Here is a 26,625-nt window from a genome sequence, read left to right as displayed (position 1 = left end):
CACAGTGTGTGTCACACACACGCACACATAAAAATGATGCCCATGCCTGAAAAAGTTCACATCAAGTGCCACTTTTATTTAAGGCAGGGAACAAAAACATGGCATTTCATGTTATCTTTTAAAATACAGTACTGCATTTGTGTGTTGCCTTCAGGGTTCAAACATTTATATGAATTTCATTTGGCAAACCACAAATGACGTCTAGCCTTCATGATGGTTTTGTGGACTTCTGAAATATACAGTGGATTTGTGTAGTTGTCAAAGATCTTTAACAGAACAGAACTTGTGCACTCAAAGTTGAATTCATCTTCACTGTATGTTAGGAGTTAAATCATCATTGGATGTTAGAAATAAACAGAGACTACAATGAATGTCAGATCAAATTAAAGAACATCTGCATGTGTGTTTTAAAAGACTCATACTGTATATACAAAGATCTGACAGCCCAAGTCTAAAAAGACCACACACATATAACCACTCACTCACTTAGAAGACATTCTTAACATTCAGTAGGGCGTTTGTCAAGTAGCGGTATGTGTGTCTTTCTGTCATATACAGCCTCCGGCGGCCAGGACGAGCACATCAGAAAGAGCAGCACAATGGCCATTCAATAAACACAGTGCGAACAAAAACTGAATATTTTTCATTCTATTCGTCAGAAATTACAGTAAATTAAGCAGTGCTATGATTCATTTGTCATATTGGATGGATGGACTTAATCCACCCGCCTCTGAGCAACTTTGATCTGGGTGAGATCAAATAAGACGCAATGGGGAAATATGACCCCTTTAAATTCCCAGCCCATTACAAGAGCTCTGCTAATTTTTCTCTTTAATTTCATTGTGCGTCATGTCAAGCCGTTGTGGATTGTTTTTGGGCCAGGACATTCATTGGAGGAGAGGCCGTTTTGTGTCTGTGATGGTATGGCTGTGGGGAGCGGGACCACAAGGAGTTTCATCCCCAAAATGGAACCAAATGCATGACGGAGGGGATATGGAGTAGGATGAGAGTCAGCGCTAAAAGGTAAATTGAACCAACAGACTACTGTACAGGACAGGAGAATCAAGCCAATTTTGTGTGTGTGTGTGTGTTTTACTGGCCTATGGTCAAATCATCGGCTGTCAGAAAACTAAATTTGCTGGTTTAATTAAAATTTAAACTCAGTTTGAAGCAAATTTAAATAACGTTGCGGTATGATTTTTATTGATGATTTTATTTATGATCCCGAATGGAGATATGGTGTATTTTGATCGGAGAGAATTTTGTTTGGTTATTCATGATTGAATTATCATTATTGTTTTGTGTACAGCGGTTTTGTTAGAGCTGCGGCATTTGTGAAAGCGCTATATAAATAAATTTGAACCGAGATTTGAATTGTGTTGAACAGAGCAATTGTTAAAGGCCAGTGTGCAGCACGGCAGCATAACTGCCAGCAAGCGACGCAAATTTTGGATCAGTTTATCCGGTTTGTTGTCATTGTTGCCGTTGTCGCCGTGATCAGCGTCGGCGGCCTCCTCCTCGCCCTCCTGCACCTGCTCCCCCTCGCCACCAGCCGCTGCCTCAGGTGAGCAACGGCGCGGCTGGAAGACCACATCCAAAAACTCCAATCTGAGGAAGCCGGGGAGACCACGCAGCATCTTGCAGTTGTGCACAACCTGCAACTCGTCGAGAGTGCAGGCCTTCAGGTAGAGGCGCTTCAGGTCCTTCAGGCGGCTGGCATAGGGGAACCCTGGCGCCACCTCCTTACCGCCGAGGCTCAGCTCCTCAAGTCCAAGCCATCCTGTTTCCAAGCCTAAGGAGGCCATTGGCCTCTGGTAGCCCTGCCGCGTGGTGATGCTCATTTCCAGAAACTTAAGCCGGAATAGACCTTCCAAGCCGCAAACACCTTCCTTGGCGGCACAGCCTCGGAGTCCATTTGCAGTCACGTGAAACGTGTCGCATAACTCCAGTCGACTGAGCCTCTCCCATGATGTCAGACTTTGCAGGTGCTGGTCCTTAAAAGAGGGAACGCTGTTGAGGATTAAACATTCAATCGAAATCCCCGATGGCGCACTGTGTCTTGCTCCTTGTTTCTGCTTAATGCTGGAAGTCGCCTGCGTGTTCTCTTGAGGTGAAGCAGGAACGTCCTGCTTGAAGAAACCATGAGGCAGCTCACAGCCTTGCAGCTCCAGCACCTTCAAGGATGGCGGCAAGAGCTGGCAACTGGGCAGGCTTCTCAAGTCCGCATGCAGAAGATAGAGCTTGCTCAGGCGAGGGCACTTTGTGGACAGAGCTTTGAGCCAAGCCTCAGAGAGGAAAGTGCCACCTCGGACGGAGAGGAGCAAACCACGCAGTCGTAAGTACCGTAGTCCACAACCGAGATACTGACGCAGAAGGACCCACAAGATACGGGACGTCATCTTTTTGAGAGAGAGAGAGGGCAGATTTAAAGTCTACATCCTTGTTCAAATGTCAGGTTTTTTGTGATTCAAATCAATGAGACAAAGACAAAACATTTCAAAACGTTTTCCGCCATTGACCTACACAACATGTATGGAGCGAATAGAAAAATAAAAAAACAATGGCAGAACAGGTTTTGAATAGTTTGGGATTTTGTTTTGACTTCCGTTTCTTTAAAAGACAGTTTTAAATCAGGTGTGTTAAATATTTATTTGTCACTTTTTAAAAAATGCTTCATTTTACTTTATTAATTTTAGTATTTGTTTTTTTTTTATATGGAATATTTGTGGAGGGCACTATAAATAGGTCACCAAATAAATAAATTAAAGTAAATTACAAGTCCCAAACGACTGTTTAACGGTCTTTCTTCTCTACATCCATACCAAAATAAATACTGTACATTGAAAATAAATCACAAATTAATGTGGGATTAATCGAATAAAATTTAAATTTAGTGTGGTGTAAAATGTACTTTCAGTTAGTTATTTTAAGTCTCATTTTTATCTTATTTAGTGAATGAAAATGTTTTTTTTTCAATAGATTTCATTAACTCTAATAACCTTTGTTCATAATTAGCCCATCACATTCAAGATCATGTATGGCTTTTCTCTGATATACCCCAAGGTTAGATGAAAATAACCTCCTACTAAACTTGAGGCAAGCCCCTTCTCTACCAATCCTCAAAACTCGTCGTAAAACACATTTTTAGTCTTTGGCTTTGGAATTGGTTTCGTTTTCATATTTTTTACAGTTTGTATATATTATTATTTATTGTTTTAACCGTCTGTTGTTGTATGAACAAGTTTTGCTCAATGCACAGAACTTTGTATGTTGCGGTGGTGGTTTGAAAGTGCTCTATGAATACATTTGAGGTGAGTTGAGAAATTCATGGGAGCCTTTGCTGTTGCATCCACCAAACTCCGGGAGATGCTGCCTTTCCAACACATTCCACACACTTTCCAACACATTATATTCTTTCAATATTCGCTCAGACACAACCATTAAATAATTGCACGACAAGACGAGGTAAATAAAGTGTCGAAAATCCACTCTGCTTTTCATTTTAGAATAGTCCGTCAGTACGTACACAAAGCTCAATGCAGAAAAAGGCCGGTTTATTTTTAGATTTCATTTATAGACCACAAAAGGACTAGAGGTGAAGATGTATTGCTCCAGTTTTCTTACCCCTTTCCACGCTGTCAAGTCGACAAGTCTCCACAGTTTTTGATCCTTTACAAGGCGTCTCCATCTCTTACACACTCTGAAAGGACATTTCAACACCACACAGCTTTAAACCATGTGGCAAGAATCACGGGTAAATATTCCACACAAAATGACAAAGGGCAGGCTTTATTTTTGGAGATCAGTCCACTCGCTCTCACCTCCCAGCTCTAACAAGCTCGCGCACGCTCAAATATGACAGCACGTCAATTAAAATGTTTTCTGGAAGGTAGTCGAGGTTGCACCCTGGAAATTCATCCATTATAGAAACAAAACCGTTAACACCTTTTTCTTTTTTGAGCGCGGACTAAATATGTTGAGCACATCAGGTGCTCCCTGATGAATACTCCGCCAGAAACATCAACTTGACACGGCCTGGTGTAAATTAGTCGACGTTAATGTTTTTTTAAAACCACATTATACTATTATATACATATTATATAAAAATAAAACTGATTCATATTTTTTGAACAAATAAGTGTTATATATCTACAATTTTTTTCAACCCTTCCAGTTACGCTAGCTACAATCCTTACATCCCACATCACGCATGCGCCGTTCACCGGACAAGATGGCGACCAGCAACGGAGGAGGAATGGAAGTGGACGGGGCAGGCGAGTCTTTTGGCACTTATTCAATTACTTTTCCTCCTATAGTGCTATGATTACGATCGCAATTTGTTGCGTTCACATCTTAAACTTATAGATGTCTCTCTCCGGTTACGAAACGCGAGGTTAGCGCTCTCGTTGCGAGTTTGCTGACACAAGCGGCTGTGCTGTAAAGCTGTCAACACATGAACTAGTTTGAGGCGAGGTTCCCTTTCCCCGGATGTTTATTATGTTCAATCAGTGTCATTGCGCATCTATAGGTGGTAATTTAAACTTAGTAACAGTTCCCCAAATCCCGTGCAAGCATGTTATTCTTCTGTGGATGCGATGGAAAATACAAAATCTCATCTTGTGACCAAAATGTGTACCTGTTGAGAAATGAACTTGTGGATGTTTAGCTTGTCTCTCTGCATCTGTAGCCAGTCCCAGTGTCATGGCCTCCGGGATGACTGGCAGCATCTCGGTGGCCTTGCACCCTCTGGTTATCCTCAACATATCAGACCATTGGATACGCATCCGTTCACAGGAGGGACGACCCATGCAAGGTAGGCTGCTGATTATGTATCAAGCATGTCTCTTGTTGTTGTCTCGCTCACTACTTTTCTTTCCTCAGTAATCGGCGCTCTCATCGGGAAGCAGGAGGGCCGAAACATCGAGGTGATGAACTCCTTTGAGCTTCTCTCGCACACAACGGACGACAAAGTGAACATTGACAAGGAGTACTACTACACCAAGGAGGAGCAGTGTGAGTTGTGTTGGGTTTTGCGATTGCGTCAGATTGTCTGCGTTATGCTGACTTTGCAATAACAATAAAAGCACAGGTGAAACGCTTTCATGCTTTTTAAGAGATTTGGAATTGTGTGCGGACTTCTTAGGTTGTATGGTATGTTTTTTTTGTTTTTAAAATGAGCTCCCATCGTGAGTGACGTGTCATGTGGTTTTCATGTCACAGTCAAGCAGGTGTTCAAAGACATGGAGTTCTTGGGTTGGTACACCACTGGCGGCCCTCCCGACACGTCCGACATTCACATTCACAAGCAGGTGGGCACATTTGAATGAGGCAATGACGCTCCATCACGCTTGACATGTTGTGACCTCGACTTTCTTTTCTTTCTCTGTCAGGTGTGTGAGATCATCGAGAGTCCGCTCTTCCTCAAACTTAACCCGATGACCAAACACACCGATGTGAGTTGCTTTCTCGTCCGCCAATTTGGCTGGTTTGCAATTGTATTTTACGTATTTATTTATTACCAAAGGAAATAACAGAAATAGATAGCGTGCTTATAAAATGGGCTGGTGAGCGACGTGTGCGTCAGCGAATGAGAGTGTAGTTGGCTATTGTTGTCTCAAATTATTAGCTAACTGTTAGCCAATGTGCGTGTTGAATAGATTTCGACCAAGGATGATTTTGAGGCCGATGGCGACGCGGCTAAAATATGCCGACTCATCTATCCATTTTGTCTTTGTTTTCTTCCTCAGCTACCTGTGAGCGTTTTTGAATCAGTCATTGATATCATCAGTGGCGAGGTACCCATCCTCTCAAATAAGCTTATAAATTGGACCCATCAGCTTGTATTGTTTTCACTCCCTTTTTTTTCTCCCTCCCCTCGCATCAATGCAGGCCACCATGTTGTTCGCCGAGCTGAATTACACTCTGGCCACGGAGGAGGCTGAGAGGATCGGCGTCGACCACGTCGCCCGCATGACGGCCACCGGCACGGGCGAGAACTCCACAGGTAAAAGTTGGAGCGAGCCGATGGAAACGTATGTGAAATCCGCTTCTGAAATCCATTCCCGATACTTGCCGCCACAGTGGCCGAGCATCTCATCGCCCAGCACAGTGCCATCAAGATGCTGCACAGTCGCGTCAAGATCATCCTGGAGTATGTCAAAGCAGTGGAAACTGGTGAGAAGCCCTTGTTAGTTAAACAAGAATGCTTGACTTGTTTTCTTTCTGCTTTTAAATTGGGCACTTCCTTTGTTGGCACCTCATTAAGCAGATACCTCCTCAATCTCTATGACAACTTTTTTTGATGTCACACATTGACCCTGTAGCTGAGGCGATATTATGAATCCCGCTTGGAGTTCTGCCTGGAAGCAACAGCCTCTAACCTAGAACTCAATTGGGATTTACAATGATTCATTGAGTTCCCTCAAGTCCTCTCTGAGCTCATCAGTTTGGCATTAATATTATGTTGCAGCACCGTTTGTGGTCATTCCGTTTTTATGAAGGTTAACGCACCGCAGCATTAATGCTGTTTAGCATGAAGCTTATGGTAGCTATGTGGTTGTTTTTGCACACAATGTACAGTGATCCCTCGCTATTTCGCGGTTCGTTTATCGCGGCTTTGGTGCATCGCGGATTTTTTCAAACAATCATAAAAAAAATATTTTTTTTTTTTTTTTTTTTAAGTCCACAAAAATCTGTGTCTAAGAGTTGTTTACTATACGTGCTAGTGTGCGCGCACTCTGCTCAAGTGGAAGGTCCACGTGGGGCACGTGTGTGTGCTTGCACGCATGGGCGTGCAGGTGAGTGTATGTGTGTTGCAGAGAGAGAGACTTATAAGAACAAAAGCAGGTCTCTCCATCCTTAATTGTCTAAACAATTACGCCTGTGTGTGTGTGTGTGTGTGTGTGTGTGTGTGTGTGTGTGTTAGTGCGCTCTGCTCAAGTGCAAAGGCCCACGTGGGGCAATTTGTTATATTTGTTATATATATATATATATATATGTTAATTAGTCGCTACTTTGCGGATTTTCGTTTATCGCAGGTGGTTTTGGTCCCCATTAAACGAGGGATTTCTGTACATTTATTAGGCCCTCAAGGACCGGAGTTGCTCATTCCTGAGCTCGAGGCATGGTGTCGGTGCTTTATGATCCTCTTGTGACATCCACAGTATAAACAATTTCAAATCCTAATGTAAAATTTGTGTGTGTGGGGGGGGGAAGGGCGCTCATTTTTCACAGATTTTCACTCCTCGCTGCAGGGCCTGGTCCCTTTCCCCTGTGAACAGGGGGGCTTCACTGGTTACTTAAATGAGATTCTTTTTTTTTTCCCCCAATAGACTCGACTAAACCACTTGTGGTCATGTCAAATGTATCACTTGTTGCCAGGCAGAAATTTGATTTTACTTTAATTTTTTTTACTCATTCGTGTGACAATTATTTCGTAAGTGCTAATTTTATGGTTTTAGGGGATAATAATTAAGAAGACACTCACTTTGTTTTTTTTTTATTCCTTTTCCCAATATGACTTTCTTCAGGCTTATTAGCTCCCCCCTGCCCCCCTTGTATACAGCTAATCTTTTTTTATTTAAACCTCTTTTTACTTCGGTACTTCGGTGCTGTTTTGGGGATACTTTCCTTGCTGTTAGCTGAAAATGCTTCCAAATTAATCTTGAAAGTGCTTGAATGTTGTGTTTTACTTATTTTTTCCTATCAGGAGAGGTTCCTTTCAACCATGAAATCCTGCGAGAAGCAAACGCTCTGTGCCACAGATTGCCAGTCCTCAGCACGATCAAGTTTAAAACGGACTTCTATGATGTAAGACCCTCCCGCTTTTGTTCGGGTTATTTTGCTTGTGACCACAAATTCGAGCTTGTACCTTCCTAACACTGCCCCAACCCATTTTGCATCTGCCCGCAGCAATGCAACGACGTGGGCCTAATGGCCTACTTGGGCACCATCACGAAGTCATGCAACAGCATGAACCAATTCATCAATAAGTTTAACGTCCTCTACGACCGACAGGGCATCGGCCGTAGGATGAGAGGACTTTTCTTCTGACGCGCCAACATGGAAGTTCATATTTTTGTTTGTTTTGTTCGATAGTTTTTTGTTTTGTTTTATTGGGAGGTCAGCATCAAGTCGCAGCTCAAGCCACCGCAGCTTTTCAACCCTGCTTCAAGTGTAGCCCAAAGCACTTTGCGACACCAGTAAACAGAGGCTCTTGTTTACCACTGGACATGAACATATTTTATTTCCCCCTCGTTTTATTGTAATTTGATCATTCTGTATGTAATAAAAGATTTACTGTTTGTTTTTCCATACGACTTCTGGATCTCCTTAAAGGACCATATGCATTTTCTAGCACGCCAACGTTGCATTTTTTACTTCTTTATTTTAAACAAGCTTGTGGAAAGTCCAGCAATTTTATTGTTCTTTGCTGTTTGAAGTCACCTTCCCGCTGTTTGACGACCTCATGGAGAGTTCGGGGGCGTATGCGAGGGATACAGGGGTGTTCCGGTGGACAGGTCAGCAGTTTTCCCACCTTTACAATGTATAGCGGAACTCGACTTAATGACCCCATGTGGCGTTCAAGGGGAGAAGCCAAAATACAACCGGCAGTAAATTAGATTACCGTACATTATGTTGACTTATTCGGGGATGGGCAGCCTTAAGGCTCGTGTGAGATTTTGATCCAAAACAAAACCTTGGTTGTAAAAAGGCTCCCTTGCCCTAATTGACACTTCCACACTGACATAGATATGAACGGATCCTTTCTGTTTCCGGCCATGGTGAAGATTTATCAAAACTGATTTGTTTGTGTTCGTGGGAAGAATGCTGCTTTTGAGCTGGTGTCCTTTAAGATGACCGAGTCAGCAACATTTGAACTTTACTTGATGATATCGCCTAACATGTGCCGATTCGATTTTGTGCAGTGTCAAAGCGAGTGCACATTAAAGCACGCACGGTTCACAAATCAAATCATTCATGTCTCCCTCGCTCGATATAGATGACTGCTGATTTTACACATCATGATGTAATACCGGTGATTAAAGTGTCAGTGCAAGTCAAGTCAGCTGATGTTATTTTCAACCTCCTGGTCAAAAGTGTGCTATGGGGCCAACAAATGTGAGCTTTTTCTGAAGACGACACAACAGGATCTTACAGAAATTTTACACATTGTCACAAAGTATGATGAGTTTCTCCATCCATTTTCTAATCTGCTTATCCTCCCGAGGGTCACAACCATGCTGGAGTCTATCCCAGCTGTCTTAGGGCAGTAGGCGGGGTACATCTTGTGGCATTTATATGCTATTATAAACCTTTGCGGGGAGTGTCAATAACTCGTGGAACTGTACCAGCCATTAAAATGTATGGTCGCTTTTTTTTATTCCCCTGTGGCTTGGATAGGTAGGTTTTAAAAACTGTGTGTGTGTGAATGCTTGGCCTCAGAAACAGTATTTCCCAACCTTTATTTGAACCAACCTTATATTGGAATGATCTCACAGCACACCACCAAACAAAAGATGTCACCAAATGTTTACTTCAATGATGATGAATTATCGCCTCACAAATGCACTTGGTGTGAAATCTGGGCCCATTCACTTGAACACAAAGTTATTCTGTTGTATGAAAATCAACCGCCACACAGGTTAATTGGACCTTCTGCCATCCAGTAGAAGAGCATTTGCCACTATATGGCACTAGCGTAGAGAGATGGAAAAAAAAAAAAAAAGATACATTGTTTGTAGTAAATATAAATTACAATTTTCAGATCAATCAAGTGAAACTGGATCATTTCCCACCGCACACCTGCAATAATGCGGTTGGGAATCACTGCCTTTAATAAATGCTGGAAAGATCATCAACGTGCAACGTTTTCAACCACAGTCCGATCGTTTTGAAAGGTGAACGTTTTCACTTGGTCTCATCTTCGGACTCGTCTGCAGGTGCTTCGGGTTGAGGGTATTGGAAGCGGGCCGGGTCATACAGTTCATCACGGGGGTCATAGGGCATATGGGGGTAGTAGTAATGGAAGGGGAAGCCCTTCTTCTGGATGGGAGGCGGAGGAGGTGCAGGCTCCTCTACAGGTTCCTCCTTCGCCACTTTTACAGGTGGAGGGGGCGGGGGTCCCATAGCTTTGCCCTTGATGGGTCTCGGCGCTTGGTCGATGAGGCAGTCGGGGTCCCAGTAGGGGTCGCAGTCGTACTCCATTCCCTTGAATGTGCGGATGGGGGCCGGCGCGGGCACAAAATTCTTTGGGGGAGGGGGCGGCGGTGGCAGCTGCTGAGGCACGGGGGACGGCGGAGCCTTCTGGGGAGCGCAGTGCGGGTGGTAGCGGGGGTCACAGAGGACGGGCACGGCGCCGGCGGGCAGGTAGACGATGTGGGGTTGGCATTGGGGGTCCTTGATGTTGCACAGGTAGAGCACATCCGCCTGGGCGATGGCGGGGGCGCGGGGAAGGGGAGGGGGTGCGGTGGCGGGCGCCTCCGTGGCCTTGGGGACACCTTTCATTGGCGGTGGAGGAGGAGCAACAACTTTGCATTTCTTGTCCGTGGTGGGGTCGCACATGATTTGGGGGAGCCCCAGCTTGTTCTGAAAGTATGAGGCGTTGGGGCCGTACGTGTGTTCCAGGTGCCTCATTTGCTGGTACAACATCCTCAACTTGTCGATCTCATACAGCTGAGGGACGCACAGTGCATGGTCACTCAACACTTTTATTAAACCCATATTTAAATTTATACTAAGAACGCGCTGAAGTTCTGTCTCTCAACATGCCATTACAGCCATCCAGAGGAAGAGGGGAAAAATGAGCTACCAAGCACATGGCATCATCAAGCTAATTGTCATGACAGTGGCAGATCTAAAGTAAGCTCTCACTTCTGTTTTCCTATTACCGGATTTCAGTTTTCAGCCACAATGGCCACCCCCACATCCCGGGGAAATTTGTGATTCTTCTGCCATTCTGATACGAATGCAGCATTATGAGACCCATTGATACTCTGACACGTGATATTTTGATGAATTTAAGATTAATAGGAGAGATAAAAAACTCTAAATGAATCTGTTTTAATGCTGAGTCTTACAGGCAAACTCCAAATCATTACTTTCACATCATAGCAAGCAAACGACATGGCTGAGAAGTCATGGTTTTTCATACCATCATCCACAGTCATGATGTCATGAAATAAAATGCACAGATATCCAGAACCTCGCACATTTATATTCACAATATAAATGGTCTCGGGCCGTCGGTGACAGTTGATAACTCAGATTCGCTGTGAAGTAGCAAATCTGTGCATGAGATAGAAGTAGACGTTGAGGTAGCACACAAAAGCCAAGCAACGGCATTTTTTTACATTTAGACTTGATGCTGGTGGTATTATGAGTGTGTTGAGCAACATGTGTGCATTTTATTTCATGAAAGACTGACTGTGGATGGTGTGAGAAACAATGATGTCTCATGACAGGAGGGTTGCAGGTATGTGCGTGTGGCCACCGTCTGCCACTGGCTCATGTGGTGTTTTGTCACCACGGCCCGCCCACTGAAAATTGCTGGCTATGACCCTGTGTTCCCACTTCGAATGATCTGCATTAGTAGTCCCGCAACTTGCTATAGACAATAAATGTGTCTCATTTGTGTGTGTGTGTGTGTATGTGTGTGTGTGGTACCCCCTCGGTGTGTCCGATGCTACTGTAGTAGCGGTAGTAGGCCTGGAAGTCCGGGTTGCCTCGGTACCATTTGGGGTCCACGTTCCTCTTGGGCCTGGAGTGGCTCAGGAAGTCGTTGGCCCTCTGCTGATCAATGGCGACGTCGCCGACGGGAACCATCCCTGTTTGTTGTGTGAGGAAGAGGATGATGAAGAGCAAGAAGACGGGATCAAGATATTGCGATCAAGTGCTGAGGTTACCTTCCTGCTGGATAGCACTAAGCAAGGATTTGGCCTCCAGAAAGCCTGCAAGAAGCAGAAAAAATAAATCATACTTTACATTCACATATTTGGATTTGAGATACTTTAATGCACATGAAATGATCCTAACTTACCTGGAAGCCATGTTAGACAGCTAAGTGCCCCCCAAAAACACAATAAGGAAATCATTTGGACCCCTGAAAACAACAAATTGAAAGGACTTGAAAAACAAACAATATATAATGTCATCAATTGTAGTATACGGTCTGCGTATTCGAAAAATAATCCGTTAATAGCACTGGTCAACAGACAATTTGAATCAGAGATGGCTTTATATGTTCCGAAGCATAATTTTGACGCTGATTTCAAAAAGGTCTCAAAAAGGATTTCAAAAACATCCGTTTTGGGAGATATTTTTGTTTTTTTTGACCGCAATATTTTTTAGATTTGACTGTTGTAATTTATAACATGTTTCAAAAAAAAAAATCCACCTGTTGCAAAATTTTCCTTTTTAAATAATTAAAAGAAGTGTGCCCATTAGACTTAGCATTTTTTTACTCTTATGGGTGCTTTTTAACAACTTTCTATTTCTATATTGATTTTCCATGTATGTCGGTTAATAAGAGAAAATAATGATTTATTTTAAATAATGTTGAGTAAGTTAACAGCAACTTTAGATTTTCTTTAGAAAATACAGTACAGAAAAGAATATAATTTAGGAACATAAATGTTGATTAATAATATAAAACGATTTGTTTCATTTAATGTAGGTGAGTAAATTGCAACTTTATATTTGGTTTAAAAAATACATTCAAATTATATAAAGAAGATAAACATTTTAGTTTCAGTTTCCATATTATCAAAAGATTCTAATCTTCTTTAAAAATATATAATAGAGTTAAAATAACATTTTCACAAACACTGACTTTGTACTTAATAAAATACATAGTAATTCATATACTGTAGGTTAAGACACTGCAACTTCTGCCTTTTTTATAAATAGTATAGAATCCATCCATCCATCCATTTTCCGATTCGCTTTATCCTCACGAGGGATCAGATTTTAAAAATCTAATTTAAATTTATAATCATATAATGGTTAGCAAACATCAACTTTTAGCTTTTTTATATCTATATCATATTGGTTTATTTTATATCTAGTTATGATGACACCTTTTCACAAAAATTATGCAGTTTAATGAACAGCAGCATTCTATTCTCTTTAAAAAGTCATAAATATTTAAAAAAAAAAACCAACCCCCCCCCCCCAACACTTAAGTAGGTAGACGACAGCCTCTATTGTTCATGTGGTAACTGAACAGTGTATGTATTCTGTTACTGTGTAGCTTGTACACGTAGCTTTAGAAACTACAAACACTTTAACACACATATTGTTGAATAAATGACGTAATAATTTAAGTGAAGAAGTGAATGATGTTCAATAGATGTTTTAAAAGCGCTCACCTGGTTCAGGAAACTGTCCTCACCGCTTGGACTGTGCCCGGCAGGTTAAATAGTGAGTCAGGTTCATCCTGAATCTGCAGCGGCTATCCAATAGGAGCCCTCCCTCATTTGGAGGACCAAATCATCTAGCGCGCCTCCCTTTTTTGTCAATACTGTACATTTTGAAACACGAGGCCTGTGGCAACAATTAAAAACAAAAAGCAGCCAGTAAAAGAGAACTCGAGGTGCAAAGGAGGCCATTAAAGTCCAAACCCATGCTGTGAAAAGTGCAACTGGGAGGGAAAACGCTGCAGACTAACGCGATATACTTGCCAAGATGAAGAAGAAAAAAAAATCCAAAGATGTTGACCTCATGCTATTTAAAATTTATGGACAATGAGAGTCTGCACCAAAGTGGTGCTAATTAGATGTTGGACATGTGGCAACACCTGTTTGTGTTACTGAGCTACTAAAAGGGGCAAACTCCATTTTTGTCTTTATAAATGGAAAACATTTTCTTTCAAATATGTTCTAGTTCAAATATGGGCACACGTGGACGAACAACCGTTCACGTTCACAGTCACACCGAGGGAACATTTAGAGTGTTCCATTAACCTGCCATGCATGTTTTTTTTTGGGGGGGGGGGGGGAAACTAGAGTACCCGAAGAAAACCCACACAGTCAGGGGAGAATATGTAAACTGCACACAAGAAGGCCGGATCTCAATTAGAACCGACAACATCCGCACCGTGAGGCGGACGCGCTAACCAGTCGCCCACTGCGGCGCCCCTTGTGCAACTCAATGGGTGCAAATCATGTCCGCATCGATCGCGGCAGAATCCGTACAGTGACATCCAATTGGGTCATCGTCACCAAGACTCCTCTCCAGATCTGGAAGGAGGGGGAGGAAAGAGGAAGCGGCAGCCAAACAGGCCAATACGCAGTATTATTAAATGCAAGAGTATACAAATGAGTCATAATTCGGGTTTTAAACATTTCAACTGCTCTAATTTCCATGGGGAGGGTATTCCAGTACCAGTCAATTGCAAATTTTAATCAGAGATGGTTTTATTTGTCCCTAAATGTATTTTGTTGCCGATTTTTTTTAATCTTCCATTTTGAGCCAGCACATCAAGCTTTTGATAATTGTTTTTAAATTTGACCGACAAAAGTTTGCATTTTACCATGCGTCATACTTTAAAGCTATGACGTTTCAGAAAAAAATTCCACTTGTTGCTGAACCCTCCTTAATTCATAACTATACTGCTAAAAAAAATAAAGGGAACACTTGGAGTTACATTAGGCTGGCTACATGTTCCCTTTACTTTTTTTTTTTTTAGCAGTTTAGCACGTCCTCCTCACGGTGCAGAGTTGCAGGGTTCGATTCCAGGCTCGGCCAAGTGCAATGTGTCAATTGTCCTCAAAAGGCTCAAAACACATTAACTCAAAGTGTTGACATCAACTCTTAAGTTTAAATTTGTGTGTTAAAAAAATCCACTTGTGTAAACATGTAGGATTGGAAAATTTGCATTGCGAGTGTAAAGAGCACAGTTGTCTTTTTGTCATGTTGGTGGAGAGTGCTGCAGGGCATTTGAAACGGGCTCGGAAATGTTATATAATTGGCGGCTGAGACCACACACAGCAGCGTTTCCTGTAAGCAGACATTTTGTCAAGAGGAGCGGTTTTTACCGTGCCATCAACACACAATAAAGCAATGAGCGAATGATAAATTTATTATAGATTTGCCTCAGAAAAAAAGAATAACGTTGCATTACAATGTGTAAACATATACAGAAACATTTGAAGTTCTGACCTATTTACAAGCACAATTCTTTAAAGGGGGAACACGAAAGGCCCGACTTTTAATGGAGAATGTTGACGGAAAAATGTTAAGCGTCGACGTGAGTGTCGCCTGCCCGTCTCAGACGAAGGTGATGCGGGTTCGAGCCTGATTGATCTGCCACACGTTGAGCTCCTCGTACTCCTCTAGGGCCTCCTGGAACATAGCGGGGGTGAAGCCCCGCGACACGCACCGCTGCTCGGCTTCCGACATGCGCACCGCGGCGCCACGGCCCGCGGCGCCCTCCGTGGCAAGCTCGCGCACCAGGGAAAAGATGACGTCTGCCGGACGCCGAGTCCTGTGGGCCAATCACAAGTAATCGGCCTTAAGATCAAAACGTGGAATTAATTTGACCTGCAACTATGGACATGTCAGACTGGAGCCCAAAAGGTACTTTAATTTTGCCATACAGCACCTGGCAGAGGGTGAGCCATTGAATTCAATATGTTTAACATGCTGCTTCGTCCATAAAGGACTTTACAACTTCCTCCAGGACATGCGGTTTCTCTAACTGGTATGCAAGAAACTCGTAAAGATTTTTTTTTTTTTTTTTTTAAGATCGGGGGACCTGCGGGGCACTTGTAAGTGCGGGATGTCTGCATTTGTTCAAAGTTGGGCATGCGTTGGCGCCAAACCTTGCATTGCTGGACTTGTCCGTTTGCAGTGAATCTTTGGACATCTCCATCAGCCTCATAGCCTCGTTGACGTCCTCCTTCTCCACGCCGTCCATCAAACGGAGGCGAGCCTGTATGGGAGAAGGTGTGAAGGAAAAGATTTTTTCCTTCAGTTTGACCGATTTCATTTGTTATCAGTAACTACAATAACATTGGATGGGACTCTGTGAAGAGAGATCTCTTAATTTAGGCGACATAGACTTCACACCGATCTGATCGGCAAGTATTCTGCATTTTTCTGCTAAATCGGTTGCCATGTCATAATTTGCCGATCAGATTCAGAAAGAGGGACACTAAACGGCAATCTCTTTCTCTCCAGGAACGTTCTCTGCTGCCATCGTGAATAATCCAAGGTTTCTCGGGATAAACAGATTTGTTTTTCAATTTTTCTCCCAGGATTTTTTATTTTTGACATGCTGCACACTTTTCTTTGCAATGACCTCCGGGGGAAGGCAAAGTTACACCATAATTTTCAGACCAATGAACACACCGGTTTATTCACCGCAATATCAATGAACTGGTCTATTTGAAAATATTTTCATACGCATTATATTTGCGACGCACCGTATGCTTAATGTAATCGTGCCGTTTATGGAACGATTTAGCGCTATTATGCAAGGTTCAGCTCGCGCATGAAATACTGGGGAGACCTGCATGTCTCGCTTGCTTCCGCCTCCCGCGCTACCATGTGGGAGTTTGCTTTGAGCGGGCGAGAAGAAAAGTTTGAACATTGCTCGTCAATCTGGTGACCGTCGGTTGCGTTGTTACTTTGGCTAATGCTGAATGCTATCGGTCGAGCGTTCAACAGCTGTTAACAAATAAAAGCACTCAACATCAGCCTGGCTAACCCACATTATAACACTGGAACGATGCCGCAAGTTGGATCGAACCAGCTAGTGGGACTAAACTTCACGTCATTCTTAAAACGTGAAAACAGGAAGCGATTCTAGTTGTGGTACGGTGAAAACAGGCGCCTGCTAACAATTGGATGTGGAGGAGAATGAGAATGCAAACACACGTCAGGGTAATTACAAGGCGCACGGTCGGTTTTTGAGCAAACGTAAGGATTTTGAGCGCCCTGGGGCCCAAAAAATATGGCATTGTTCAAGTTGCACATTCCAATTTTTTGTGTCTATTTGACGTCACACTCAACTTTCCAAAGAATAAATCAGGCGTTCGGCACAAACTATTTACCCACGGAGTATTCAATTATTTGGAGGACTACGTGTTACACGAGTGATGTTAAGTCAAGTAAAAGTTTGGACTGTTTTAATACCCACTGATTAGACAACTGTGTTTCATTCTGCATTTGAGCGGTCGATTTCAATTTTATACCTACGTTCATGTAGAAAAGGAGATACAGTAGGATACAGTGTATTATTTATAATGGTGACAGTTCAAGACGGGAACAAACCGGCATTTTGCAAACCGAACAAAATCAGACGTGGGTCATTATGGAACTCTTTGACTTAGTGGAGCGTCTCGACGTCAGCTGCGCTGTGCCGGCACTGTCAGACCGAGACAAGTGCAATGCCCTCTGGGATGGCCGGCAATTGCCCGAGTCTCCGCCTCTCAACACCAGCTAGCCTCTCGGTAGGTCACAACGGGGTTATGACGTCACTTCCCCCACACGCTCAGTTTTGCATGGGTTTGCACAGCTGGCACACTGGCTGACTGCCCACCCTGCAAAGCTGGGCGTGTTAGGACCCTCGCTGAAGTTCAATGTCTTGGGGAATGGAGGAAGTCTGACCCCTGGTGTACAGACACGTGCGGCAAACTGCCGCCCAGCTGCAGTAAGTGCTGCTTTTGCAGTAGGGTCCCCCATCACGCTACCTGCACAAACAGCACTTTTTGCAGCCAGAGGCAATCCAAACATGAAAGCATCGCCGGGATATTACAGGACATTTGTTTTTGTCCAGTGTGGGAAACAAGTGCTCACGGCGCAGTAGATTGGCTATTTATCACTACCTGCACTGTAAGCACTTTAGCTCACACCAAACCACCGATTAAAACAATTGAATTGTCAAGTGTACAGCGAAACTCGGTTCTTCGCAAAGAAACGTTCCAGGCTTCAGATGACAATTTAGAAGCCAAAAAAAAAAAAAAAAAAAAGTTGTACCCCACTTACATGCTTTAAACAACTGTAACCTTACGAAGCACATGGCAAATATAAGTTCAGTGCTTAAGTGCATTCCACATGTTTCATGAAGCTATGAAGTCAATGTGTATTATTTATATTAAGTATTGTTTTGCGTATGTCTAACCTATAACACCAAAACATTTATGGCTCGTAAATCTGATAGTGGTCAGTGTAATAAATATTCATTTACTGCTTGTGTTAAAAAAATTGAACAAGAAGAACAACTTAAAAAAATAAGTGCACATTAAATAAATTGCAATCTTGAATTATTTGTCAAAATCGTTCAACCCCACTTAAACAAGGGGCCGAGTTCTATTCCTGCGGTGGAGATATAACCAATTTGTATTCAAGTCCAAAGTCATGACTAAACTCTGCCGTTGTCAGAATTACATTAAATGTATGCGAAAGCCCCTTGTAGCCACGAAATACAACTTAAAAACACAGGGTGCTAACTAAGCATGCATAATTATCCTCAATATACACGGAACCATCGCAAAAGTGGACCTCCAGTAACCAATGTTTCGCCAACAGTGTTCTCACCAGCGCGGTAGCGAGGCGGAGGATGGAGAGGAGGGTGCGGGCCGAGGTGAAGGTTGTGTCTTTGCTGACCCGCGCCTCCTTTCTCATCTCCACATACGCGGCGGTGATGTAATCTGCCAGCGAGCCGGGCACCACTGGCTGCTTCTTCTTACACACGGAAATGTAACGTCTGTGAGGAATTCAACAAATATACAGATTAGACCAGGGGTGGGCAAACTTTTTGGCTCGGGGGCCACAGTGACTCTTAAAATTTGACAGAAGGGCCAGGTCAGCACGAGCTATGGTACATTAAAAAAAAAAACTGCATTTGTTGACAGTCCATATCAATCATCAACAGAACAAAAGCATGAAAGTACTGTATTAATATACTTTTTTAAATGACGACAGTGTTGTTGATGACCTATTTTAGCCTGTGCATCGCTGCAGATGGGTTGTGATCAGACCAGTAGAAGTAGAGCGATACAGAGGTGGTCGAAAAGACCCCCCCCCCCCCCGCGTTCTGCAACTTCAAGTCAATGCGCCACCTGGCGGTGAAATGCCTGTCATTACAAGTCCAATTGAAATGAATGCAATCATTCACATCGAACCTTAATTGTGGACCAACCTTCGGCGGGCCGGATTAAAAGGACCAACGGGCCGGATTCGGCCAGCGGGCCGTAGTTTGCCCACCTCTGGATTAGACTGTGCATGAAAACAATCCTCACACCAAACGCTTTCCTAAGCACACAGTTACCTGGAGACACAACCACTTGCGTACATGCCGAACAGTATTAGTATTGCTTAGACCTTTTTTTTTAAATCCATAATTGTTCATTCTGGCTACATGTGCCTTTTGATTTTTTTTCTTTCGATTTGAAAAAGAGCCATTTTTTAGATTCAAAGATGGGAGGTAAAATTCTCACTTTCTAATAAAAGAAAAAGATATTGGAAAATAGCCCCCTCCCCAAGATACAACTGTGATGTTATGTTTTAATATTAAAAGGAAAATTTCACAAATTAAATCTCTGAAGAGCTTTTCTGATCAAAATTGGCCATTTTCTAAAATGGGAACTGTAAGCCAGTCACCCAATTACAATTTCTGCATTTTCCGCAATGCCAATTTGATTCCATATTTTTTATTTTATTTCTTTGTACGAGTGGGGTGAGAATAAATGGGTAAAAAAAAAACCCAGATGAATTGATTAATAAAAGTGTTTGTGGCAGCCCGGGATGTCATACAACACCGCCAAGCAAGTCCCCCCCCCCCCCCCCACACACACACCTCATGAGCTTCATGTCGATGGGGGTGAAGTGCGTGGGAGGTTGGCGGCAGTGCTGGTGTACGTAGGTGATGTGCTGGGCCAGACGCAGGTCGGCATCGGCATCCGGCTTGTCCTGGATGAGCCAGAGCAGGTCAAAACGTGACAGCAGTGCGGCCGGCAGCTCTATGTTCTGCTCGATGCTCTTCTTGGGGTTGTATCGGCCGTACGCCGGGTTGGCGGCGGCCAGGATGGAGCAGCGGGCGTTCAAGGAGGTCATGATGCCAGCCTGTTCGGTTGGTTGGTCAGGCGTTAGGACTTCTCAAAAACATCAAAGAGAAATTGTAAAAAAAGTGTTCACCTTGGCAATCGAGATGGTCTGTTGCTCCATCACTTCATGGATGGCCGTGCGGTCGGCGTCGGCCATCTTGTCAAACTCGTCGATGCAGCACACGCCCAGATCAGCCAGCACGAGGGCGCCACCTTCCAGGGTCATCTCACCCGTTAGGGGGTCTCGCATCACAGCTGCCGTCAAGCCCACGCCCGACGAGCCTCGGCCTGTCGTGTACTGGCCTGAGAACGACGGTGAGGGTTACAGATGTACACGTGTGATATTTGTGTGGCCACAAAACAAATTCAAAACGATATTGTGTACTCACTACGAGGAGCCAGGCGGTCAATGTAGGACAAGAGCTGGGACTTGGCCACTCCAGGATCTCCCATTAAGCAGATGTTGATGTTACCTTAGAGGATATGATCGGAAGAGCGTCATGAAATGTAACATTACACAAAGAGGAAAATAATCTGACAGATGCCATACTAAGTCTTAAGGTGGTGTTTTTAGCATAAAAATTATGAACCGTCATGAAGGCATGAGACATGTGGTGGCCCTGCGAGACACGGTACTGGCCATGTATATTCATGTGCGTTTCAATGAGCGTATAAAGCGTCTTTATCTACTGCATTATATCAGCCTGTAAGAAAATGTTACCACTTTTTAAAATATCCATACTATGGGGATAAAAAAATTGCACTGCAAAATTCCAGCAAACACTTAATTTGACATTTTCTGGGCATGTGTTTCAGCCATTTCACATGGAAGTACTTACCAGAGGGGCAAAATGTTTTCAGCGCAGTTAAACACATCACAGAGTTGATCAATTTATGTGGATAAAACTTGAAAAAATGGATTTTATATATAAACGCAAGGTGTTAATTGAGCGGTTGTCGCCAGCATCTGTGAACTTCGGGCGGCCCGATAGATTCAAGCGATGGCCCCCGGGCCCTTGTTATTTTAGTGCCAGGTTTCCCCGTTTAAAAACGAATCCACAGTTACCGAAGATGAAATGCAAATGTATCGTCTTCAACTTCAAAGTTAAATGCAACTGAATAGTCTGCAAAGCAGTAGATGGAGCCGCTGTACCACACTTGACTCGCCTCGGATCTTCATGCCTTTAGGAGCTTGTTGCACACCTCCGACCAGCAGCAGGAGCAGAGCCTTCTTCACATCCTCATGGCCGTAAATCTCTGGCGCGATCGATCCGGCCAGTTTCTCGTAAAACCCTTCTTCTACAAACAAAGACAACAACACGCGTCATGCCCCCGCTGCCGCGCCAGTAACGCGTGGCATCACACCGAGAAGATGCGATGCGTTTACCGGTGATGCTGCGCAGCTCTTCCTCAGTCAACTCCTCGTTTCCTAACTCATCGTCCTCGGTCTTGTTCATGAGTGTGATGGCATGAGCTTCCATGAAAGTCTCTGACAGAAGACCCTAAGGACAAAATACATTCGGAAAAAATGGGACACTGACTTTTGACTGGCTCAAAGAGAATGTCGGAATTGATGACAGCGCCCATTGTACCTGCGTCGCCTGTCTGAAGCCGGTGCGCAGAAGTGGCAGGAAGATTCCCGTGATGGCCACGTGGTCACCTGGTTGTGCAAGTCGTGTGTTTTCACCCCGTGCGTATACAGACATACTTCTCGGGATGTTACCAACGGGCACCTGGTCACTCTGTTATTATAGTTAACAAAGACTAATGAACTCAACTGTTATCGAAAAAACCCCAATACTTATTCTGACAATTTGTTTTTTTTAGTCTTGCATTCGACAAATATTATACCATATATTAAAAATGTAATATCAATGATAAAACCGAAACTAAAACAAAGCAATTTCAAGATAAACAAAAATGAACAAACCTGCTCTCAAAACTCATTAAAAACAACTAAATTAAATAAAAAACTAAACTCAAAACGAAATAAAACTAGGATGAAAAATCCCAAACTATTATCAGTCCGCTCTGTAGGTCTACTTGCTCTATGAATACAGTTGAGTTGAGAAAAAGGAAGACACTGCTGACGTCACATTGAAGAAAATCTCCTTACATGCTCCTGAATCCGAAGCTCCTGGAATTTGACAAACTTGGAACCTCTTGTCTGCAGGTAGAGGCGACCGCCAGATTTGTTGGTGGTGCACTCTTGGCTGGGACACATGACGAGTGGCATGAAGGACGACGACTGGATCTGGAGGTGAACAAGGCCACGATGAACGGAGATGTGTCTTATTGTCAATTCTAAAATCCGCAGAGGGCGGGTCATACCGGTTGATACGTCTCTGCGCCGCACTGGTCGCACGTGTAGGTAGCTACCGCCATCATGGGCTTGACCTCAGTGGCCCGGGTCACGATGCCTCTGACGGTCACCAGGTGCCCAATGCTGTCTGCCCGCACGTCGCGCACCACTTTTGGTTTTGCTGTGCTGGGGGGCTTGAAGTAGAGCTCGCTGGGGCGGGGGGGGGGGGGGGGGGGGGGGCAAAAATATATTCATACAAAACGCTCATTTGATTACATTGTGACTTTTGGACTTAACAATACAGCGGACTATCCAAATTCAAATCCCTTAAGGTATTAGAAAACAATTTGGCAAGACCAATAAAACAAAGTACACCGCTCTGGTTTCCCAATGCAAAGACATACCCACGGTAATGTTCACCGGTGCATCAGCCACTTTAGGCAAATATGTCAATTTTGCTGGAAAATACAAATGAGAAAACACCATTCGAGTTCTGAGTGGAGAGACATCCGTCCATCAGCCGATGACCCAAACGTTAAAATGGTTATTTGTTTTCCGAGGGTAAACTAATTAAGTGTATCATGTGCATTTTTCCCTTTTGGATGACGACACGCTCAAAGAAATTCAGATTAAGTTGTACTTTTGAGGGTGCGCTGTATTAGCTGTGAAACATACAATCTTCTCATGAGCTCCGCCGGGTACTGGTTGCGAGCGTCACGAGTGTCAGCTGGGTCACGTGATCGCTGTTCCATCATCAGCCGGTGCTCAATGTACACATCCAGCGCATCCTTGGCCACAATCTGTACACAACATTTCGTTAGTATGCCTCCTATTAATAAACATGGACCCAGTTGGCTCCACTGGTTCTGCTCACATCTCGTTCTTTGTACGAGGGCAGTAGTTCGTGCACGGCGTCGGCAAAGAGGCTTGTGTAGCGCTTGCCGTTTTCACAGATACTCTCCACCAGTTCGGGGTCTTCCTCAGCCACATCGTCCAGGTCCACATAGAGAGACACTTGCTCTCGGTGAGCCAGAGCCACCTGGAGGCACATGAACAATTAGTGACAATAACACAAATCTTCACAAGCATTGTTTTACATTTTTCAGCCAATTATATCAAATATGATTATTTTTGTCATTATAAAGTGGTATTGTGGCTGGAACTAACGATTACTTTAATCATCAATTAATTTGTTAACTTGGTGTGAAATGCCCCCCCCCCTGTAATTCCAGCACCTCAATTTTACAAATAATTCAGGGAATTTTTTTTTATCGACCTCAGGTACCCGTTTATTTGATGTGCATCGTCAGAAAAACAAGTCAAACCAGTCTCAGCAGTAATTGTTCATGCTCTGGATAACGACAACACACTGCCACAGCAGTGAGAAGGTCAACTTCAACATAAAAGCATTCCAAATTATACATGGACATCCAATGCCCTGACATGCTTTTATTTTGATGTTGTTCCTGGTATATCGTGGTGGCAGGGCAGCTGACTTGACTCCCGATTGGAGAGGCCAGTAAAGTTTACTTGCCTTCACTAACTGTTGTCACCAACATTATCCTGAAATCATACTCAATGGCCAATTAAGGGCGCTGAAAAAAAAAAATCAAATTAAATACGCCGACATTGGATAATACAACACCTGTTACCAGCCTTTGCGGCTGATGACTAGCAACTAGGCAAGTGTCCGAAATGGCCTGGCAAGACTACTGGACTGCTTCTCAGAGGCAGTTTAAGAGAAGAAAAAGAAAACTTTGAGGCTGACATTTGTAGTTGCTTCTGATCAATGTCTTAATGAACCAGCCTTACGCAAATGTGCTGTTTTAGACAGCCCAATTCAAGTTTTAAAAAAAAAAAAGGTACTTTAAAAAGCAATTGGTATTAAATGGCCTTAAGGTAAATGTGTAATTTACCATTGGTTTTATGATTGTTATTTAATCAAGCCAATATGTTTTTAATCATGATACTCTAATGCGTGATATCATTTTCAATAGGATATCTGAATACCAAGATGTTCGATAGCGGCAGATAGGTTGATTCATCAGATTTTTAAAAACGTTTTCATTTCCATTTTCTTTGATTAAAAATGAAAAAATGAAGATTTAAAATTGACAGTACAGAAAACAGTATTTTATTATGATTCAGTTACTGATCTGCAACATGTCATAAAATCAAAGATGTTGATCAGTGTTTTCCAAATTAAAAGCAATATTTTCTATTCAAAATGTTTTAACGCTACTTTCGACTCACGAGACAACCTTTCACTATTTCTTTGAAATGTTTCGTAATATTACAACGTGTACTCACAAGTTGTGCACCGTATTTGAACACCTTCTTCCCATTGTCATCCTCAGAGTAAAACTCCTGCAGGAATCTCTTGCATTTATCTGTAAAGGAACGTTGTGTTTTCATTACACACAATAAAGTCACAAACACGAGCGTGAGCACACATACACACGCAGATTTTTTTTTTTCACGTGCGGATGGTATTACGATGAAAGTGGAGCGCCTAAAGATGTTGATGAGAAGCTGCAGTTGGCCTGCACGCTGGGCTAATTTGTTGTTCTGCGACACAAGACCTCCCGCCTCTTTGTTGAGTAACATGGCATCCTGTGTTCTCGATGAGTCACTATCACATTTAGTGCCTCTGAAAACTACCACCGAAGGGACAAAAACGGAAAAGCCTTCTTTTCTTGTAGGTTTCGAGGTTAAATAACAGTGGTTAGGCTAAGAATCGGCTTCCGGATGAGGATGGCAATACACAGCACGCGCGCTCACTTCAGGGTCCATGTTTTTTGGGGGTGGGCAAAAAAAACAGTCCGCACTTCTTCAAAGCGCCACAAGTACAAACAAACCTTGAGTCCCGCGTCACAAGAGAGCGTCAACGAGCACGGGAGCCAAGAACGGAAGCGCCTCGCTCGCTTTGACGACATGGTTTGGATCTCGCCGCGCAGCTTCGGCGTTTCTGAGCCGGACGATGTTTTTGTAAACAAAGCAGCACATGGCTTTGGCGGATCGTCACCGCCGGTATCCCTACGCGGATGTTCCGCGAGAAAAAAAATAGTGCCGCCGCCGTTTACAATTCAACAATGATCATTGTCTTGTTTTATTTGTTTATTGTCTCAACAAACATAACCAACATTTGAATCAGTTATAACGTCTGTACTAGTGAAATGAAAAGCTAAGGAAAACCTTGAATTGATAAGTCAACCGCTGGATTGATACGCCGTCTGGGGTGCTTAGTTAGGCTGAAAATTTGGCCAGGAAATTTGGCTAAAAGTGAGTCTTTCAACTTCCAGCCAAAGACTAAAACATCTACTGCATATGTTGTGACATACATGCAGACTCGCGTGGTTACGTGTGCGTAGAATTACCCAACCAGAAATTTGACTTAAAAGTTGGTCAACTTTCAACAGTATGAGTAGTCGAGCGTGCTAACGAATCGGAATATGCTTTTTTTTTTTTTAAATAGGTTAATACGTGTTAGCCAAACAATTTCGTCATCTCGCATATTGCGAAACTGTGTAGCAGAAAGGAGAGTTACACTGGCCGACTATTAACTTAGTGGCAAGTGACTCCAGAGGGGCTGGACATGTGCTTGCTTGAACGGCTGCTCCCTTTGTTCCCTTGGCCTCATCCGGGTCACAGAGCAGTCACAACCCCCACCACATCACCAACGAAGTCCGGCTCCTAAACGTACTGGTGGTGGTCGCCAAGTTTGAACAACTTCAAAAAGATTCATTCGGTAATTTTTGGACCACTCACTCATTTTACAATACACTTTTTTTAGCATCTCACGCCTACTGTACGTACGGGGACTGGGTATAACACACTATTGTCGCTACCAAAGCAAACACGCGTTTGCATAGGAATCTTGGATGAACTCCATTTTGTTCACAAGTCTTAAAAGCGAATGGGTTTCTCGGAATTGTCTAGGCCAACCTGTTGCAGCCATGCGGCTGCTAAGCGACTCCTACCTTTCTCCGCCGCGTAATCTTTGCGCGCCATGTCTGCTGCCGAGTGGACTTAGTTGCACAAATCCTGCACGTCGTGCGTTCCAAATCAGTCGTTTTGTCTCGCACCGAGTGACCGCGTTGCTGTTGGCCGGAAAGTCGCTGGTTGTCCTCTCGAGCTCGCCGCTGAGAAGTGGCGCGAGTCTGACGTCGTCGTTGGCCAATCGCGTCGGAGGTTTGAGCGCGGAAGAGGCGGGCCTTCTCCGTGGCGGGAAAGCCGCTCTGTCACAGGGCGTCACGTGACCCAACCCACTTCCTT

General features: G+C 43.6%; 4 protein-coding genes across 6 annotated transcripts; 1 reads left to right on the top strand and 3 right to left on the bottom strand.

Annotated features, from left to right (window-relative positions):
- Positions 1 to 55: 55 nt before the first annotated feature.
- LOC147208300 (F-box/LRR-repeat protein 12) lies at positions 56 to 4,071 on the bottom strand. Of its 2 annotated transcripts, none has more exons than XM_086132702.1 (3): positions 3,822 to 4,071; positions 3,625 to 3,727; positions 56 to 2,399 (listed from the first exon to the last, which is right to left on the bottom strand). In XM_086132702.1, exons 1-3 carry the CDS (start codon positions 3,920 to 3,922, stop codon positions 1,344 to 1,346), a joined length of 1,260 nt encoding a protein of 419 aa, XP_085988828.1. In that variant the 5' UTR covers positions 3,923 to 4,071; the 3' UTR covers positions 56 to 1,343. The 2 variants fall into 2 exon arrangements, with proteins under 2 accessions (XP_085988828.1, XP_085988836.1); XM_086132710.1 differs by having other exon boundaries at positions 3,625 to 3,700.
- Positions 4,072 to 4,210: 139 nt separating this feature from the next.
- cops6 (COP9 signalosome subunit 6) lies at positions 4,211 to 8,311 on the top strand. The gene is made up of 10 exons (XM_086132687.1): positions 4,211 to 4,274; positions 4,688 to 4,813; positions 4,882 to 5,013; positions 5,221 to 5,309; positions 5,391 to 5,453; positions 5,748 to 5,795; positions 5,890 to 6,004; positions 6,082 to 6,174; positions 7,709 to 7,809; positions 7,912 to 8,311. Exons 1-10 carry the CDS (start codon positions 4,211 to 4,213, stop codon positions 8,050 to 8,052), a joined length of 972 nt encoding a protein of 323 aa, XP_085988813.1. The 3' UTR covers positions 8,053 to 8,311.
- A 1,598-nt stretch (positions 8,312 to 9,909) lies between these two features.
- Positions 9,910 to 12,152, bottom strand: and4 (actinodin4). Its single transcript, XM_086106040.1, has 4 exons — positions 12,038 to 12,152; positions 11,904 to 11,948; positions 11,665 to 11,825; positions 9,910 to 10,674 (listed from the first exon to the last, which is right to left on the bottom strand). The coding sequence occupies exons 1-4, from the start codon at positions 12,150 to 12,152 to the stop codon at positions 9,910 to 9,912; spliced, it is 1,086 nt and encodes a 361-aa protein (XP_085962166.1).
- A 2,906-nt stretch (positions 12,153 to 15,058) lies between these two features.
- Positions 15,059 to 26,514, bottom strand: mcm7 (minichromosome maintenance complex component 7). 2 transcript variants are annotated; one of them, XM_086132668.1, is made up of 15 exons: positions 26,331 to 26,514; positions 24,661 to 24,740; positions 23,225 to 23,389; positions 23,026 to 23,150; positions 22,380 to 22,560; positions 22,165 to 22,302; positions 21,641 to 21,790; positions 21,436 to 21,550; positions 21,216 to 21,347; positions 20,438 to 20,521; positions 20,140 to 20,351; positions 19,802 to 20,067; positions 18,541 to 18,709; positions 15,822 to 15,931; positions 15,059 to 15,484 (listed from the first exon to the last, which is right to left on the bottom strand). In XM_086132668.1, the coding sequence occupies exons 1-15, from the start codon at positions 26,359 to 26,361 to the stop codon at positions 15,268 to 15,270; spliced, it is 2,175 nt and encodes a 724-aa protein (XP_085988794.1). In that variant the 5' UTR covers positions 26,362 to 26,514; the 3' UTR covers positions 15,059 to 15,267. The 2 variants fall into 2 exon arrangements, with proteins under 2 accessions (XP_085988794.1, XP_085988801.1); XM_086132675.1 differs by lacking the exon at positions 26,331 to 26,514 and adding an exon at positions 25,209 to 25,362.
- Positions 26,515 to 26,625: the final 111 nt, after the last annotated feature.

The sequence above is a fragment of the Hippocampus guttulatus genome, chromosome 2 (assembly GCF_054856545.1).
Source record: "Hippocampus guttulatus isolate MCC_2025c chromosome 2, RoL_Hgut_1.0, whole genome shotgun sequence".
NCBI classification, from domain to species: Eukaryota; Metazoa; Chordata; class Actinopteri; order Syngnathiformes; family Syngnathidae; genus Hippocampus; species Hippocampus guttulatus.
The sequence above is the reverse complement of the archived record's forward strand: the minus strand, read 5'-3'. Positions and strand labels throughout refer to the sequence as shown.

What these genes read in the sequence shown, in the direction of transcription:
- mcm7 (XM_086132668.1), bottom strand. Translation starts at nt 26,361, where the DNA reads ATGGCGCGCAAAGATTACGCGGCGGAGAAAG. An exon ending in AGATTACGCGGCGGAGAAAG is followed by an intron (nt 24,741 to 26,330) that starts GTAGGAGTCGCT and finishes GTTCCTTTACAG; the next exon opens with ATAAATGCAAGAGATTCCTG. An exon ending in GCGGAGCTCATGAGAAGATT is followed by an intron (nt 22,561 to 23,025) that starts GTATGTTTCACA and finishes CCCCCGCCCCAG; the next exon opens with CGAGCTCTACTTCAAGCCCC.
- LOC147208300 (XM_086132702.1), bottom strand. Translation starts at nt 3,922, where the DNA reads ATGGATGAATTTCCAGGGTGCAACCTCGACTACCTTCCAGAAAACATT. An exon ending in GAGCTTGTTAGAGCTGGGAG is followed by an intron (nt 3,728 to 3,821) that starts GTGAGAGCGAGT and finishes CATGGTTTAAAG; the next exon opens with CTGTGTGGTGTTGAAATGTC. An exon ending in ACTTGACAGCGTGGAAAGGG is followed by an intron (nt 2,400 to 3,624) that starts GTAAGAAAACTG and finishes TCTCTCAAAAAG; the next exon opens with ATGACGTCCCGTATCTTGTG.
- cops6 (XM_086132687.1), top strand. Translation starts at nt 4,211, where the DNA reads ATGCGCCGTTCACCGGACAAGATGGCGACCAGCAACGGAGGAGGAATG. An exon ending in GGAGGGACGACCCATGCAAG is followed by an intron (nt 4,814 to 4,881) that starts GTAGGCTGCTGA and finishes TTCTTTCCTCAG; the next exon opens with TAATCGGCGCTCTCATCGGG. An exon ending in TTAAAACGGACTTCTATGAT is followed by an intron (nt 7,810 to 7,911) that starts GTAAGACCCTCC and finishes ATCTGCCCGCAG; the next exon opens with CAATGCAACGACGTGGGCCT.
- and4 (XM_086106040.1), bottom strand. Translation starts at nt 12,152, where the DNA reads ATGACATTATATATTGTTTGTTTTTCAAGTCCTTTCAATTTGTTGTTT. An exon ending in TAGTGCTATCCAGCAGGAAG is followed by an intron (nt 11,826 to 11,903) that starts GTAACCTCAGCA and finishes CACAACAAACAG; the next exon opens with GGATGGTTCCCGTCGGCGAC. An exon ending in GCATCGGACACACCGAGGGG is followed by an intron (nt 10,675 to 11,664) that starts GTACCACACACA and finishes TGCGTCCCTCAG; the next exon opens with CTGTATGAGATCGACAAGTT.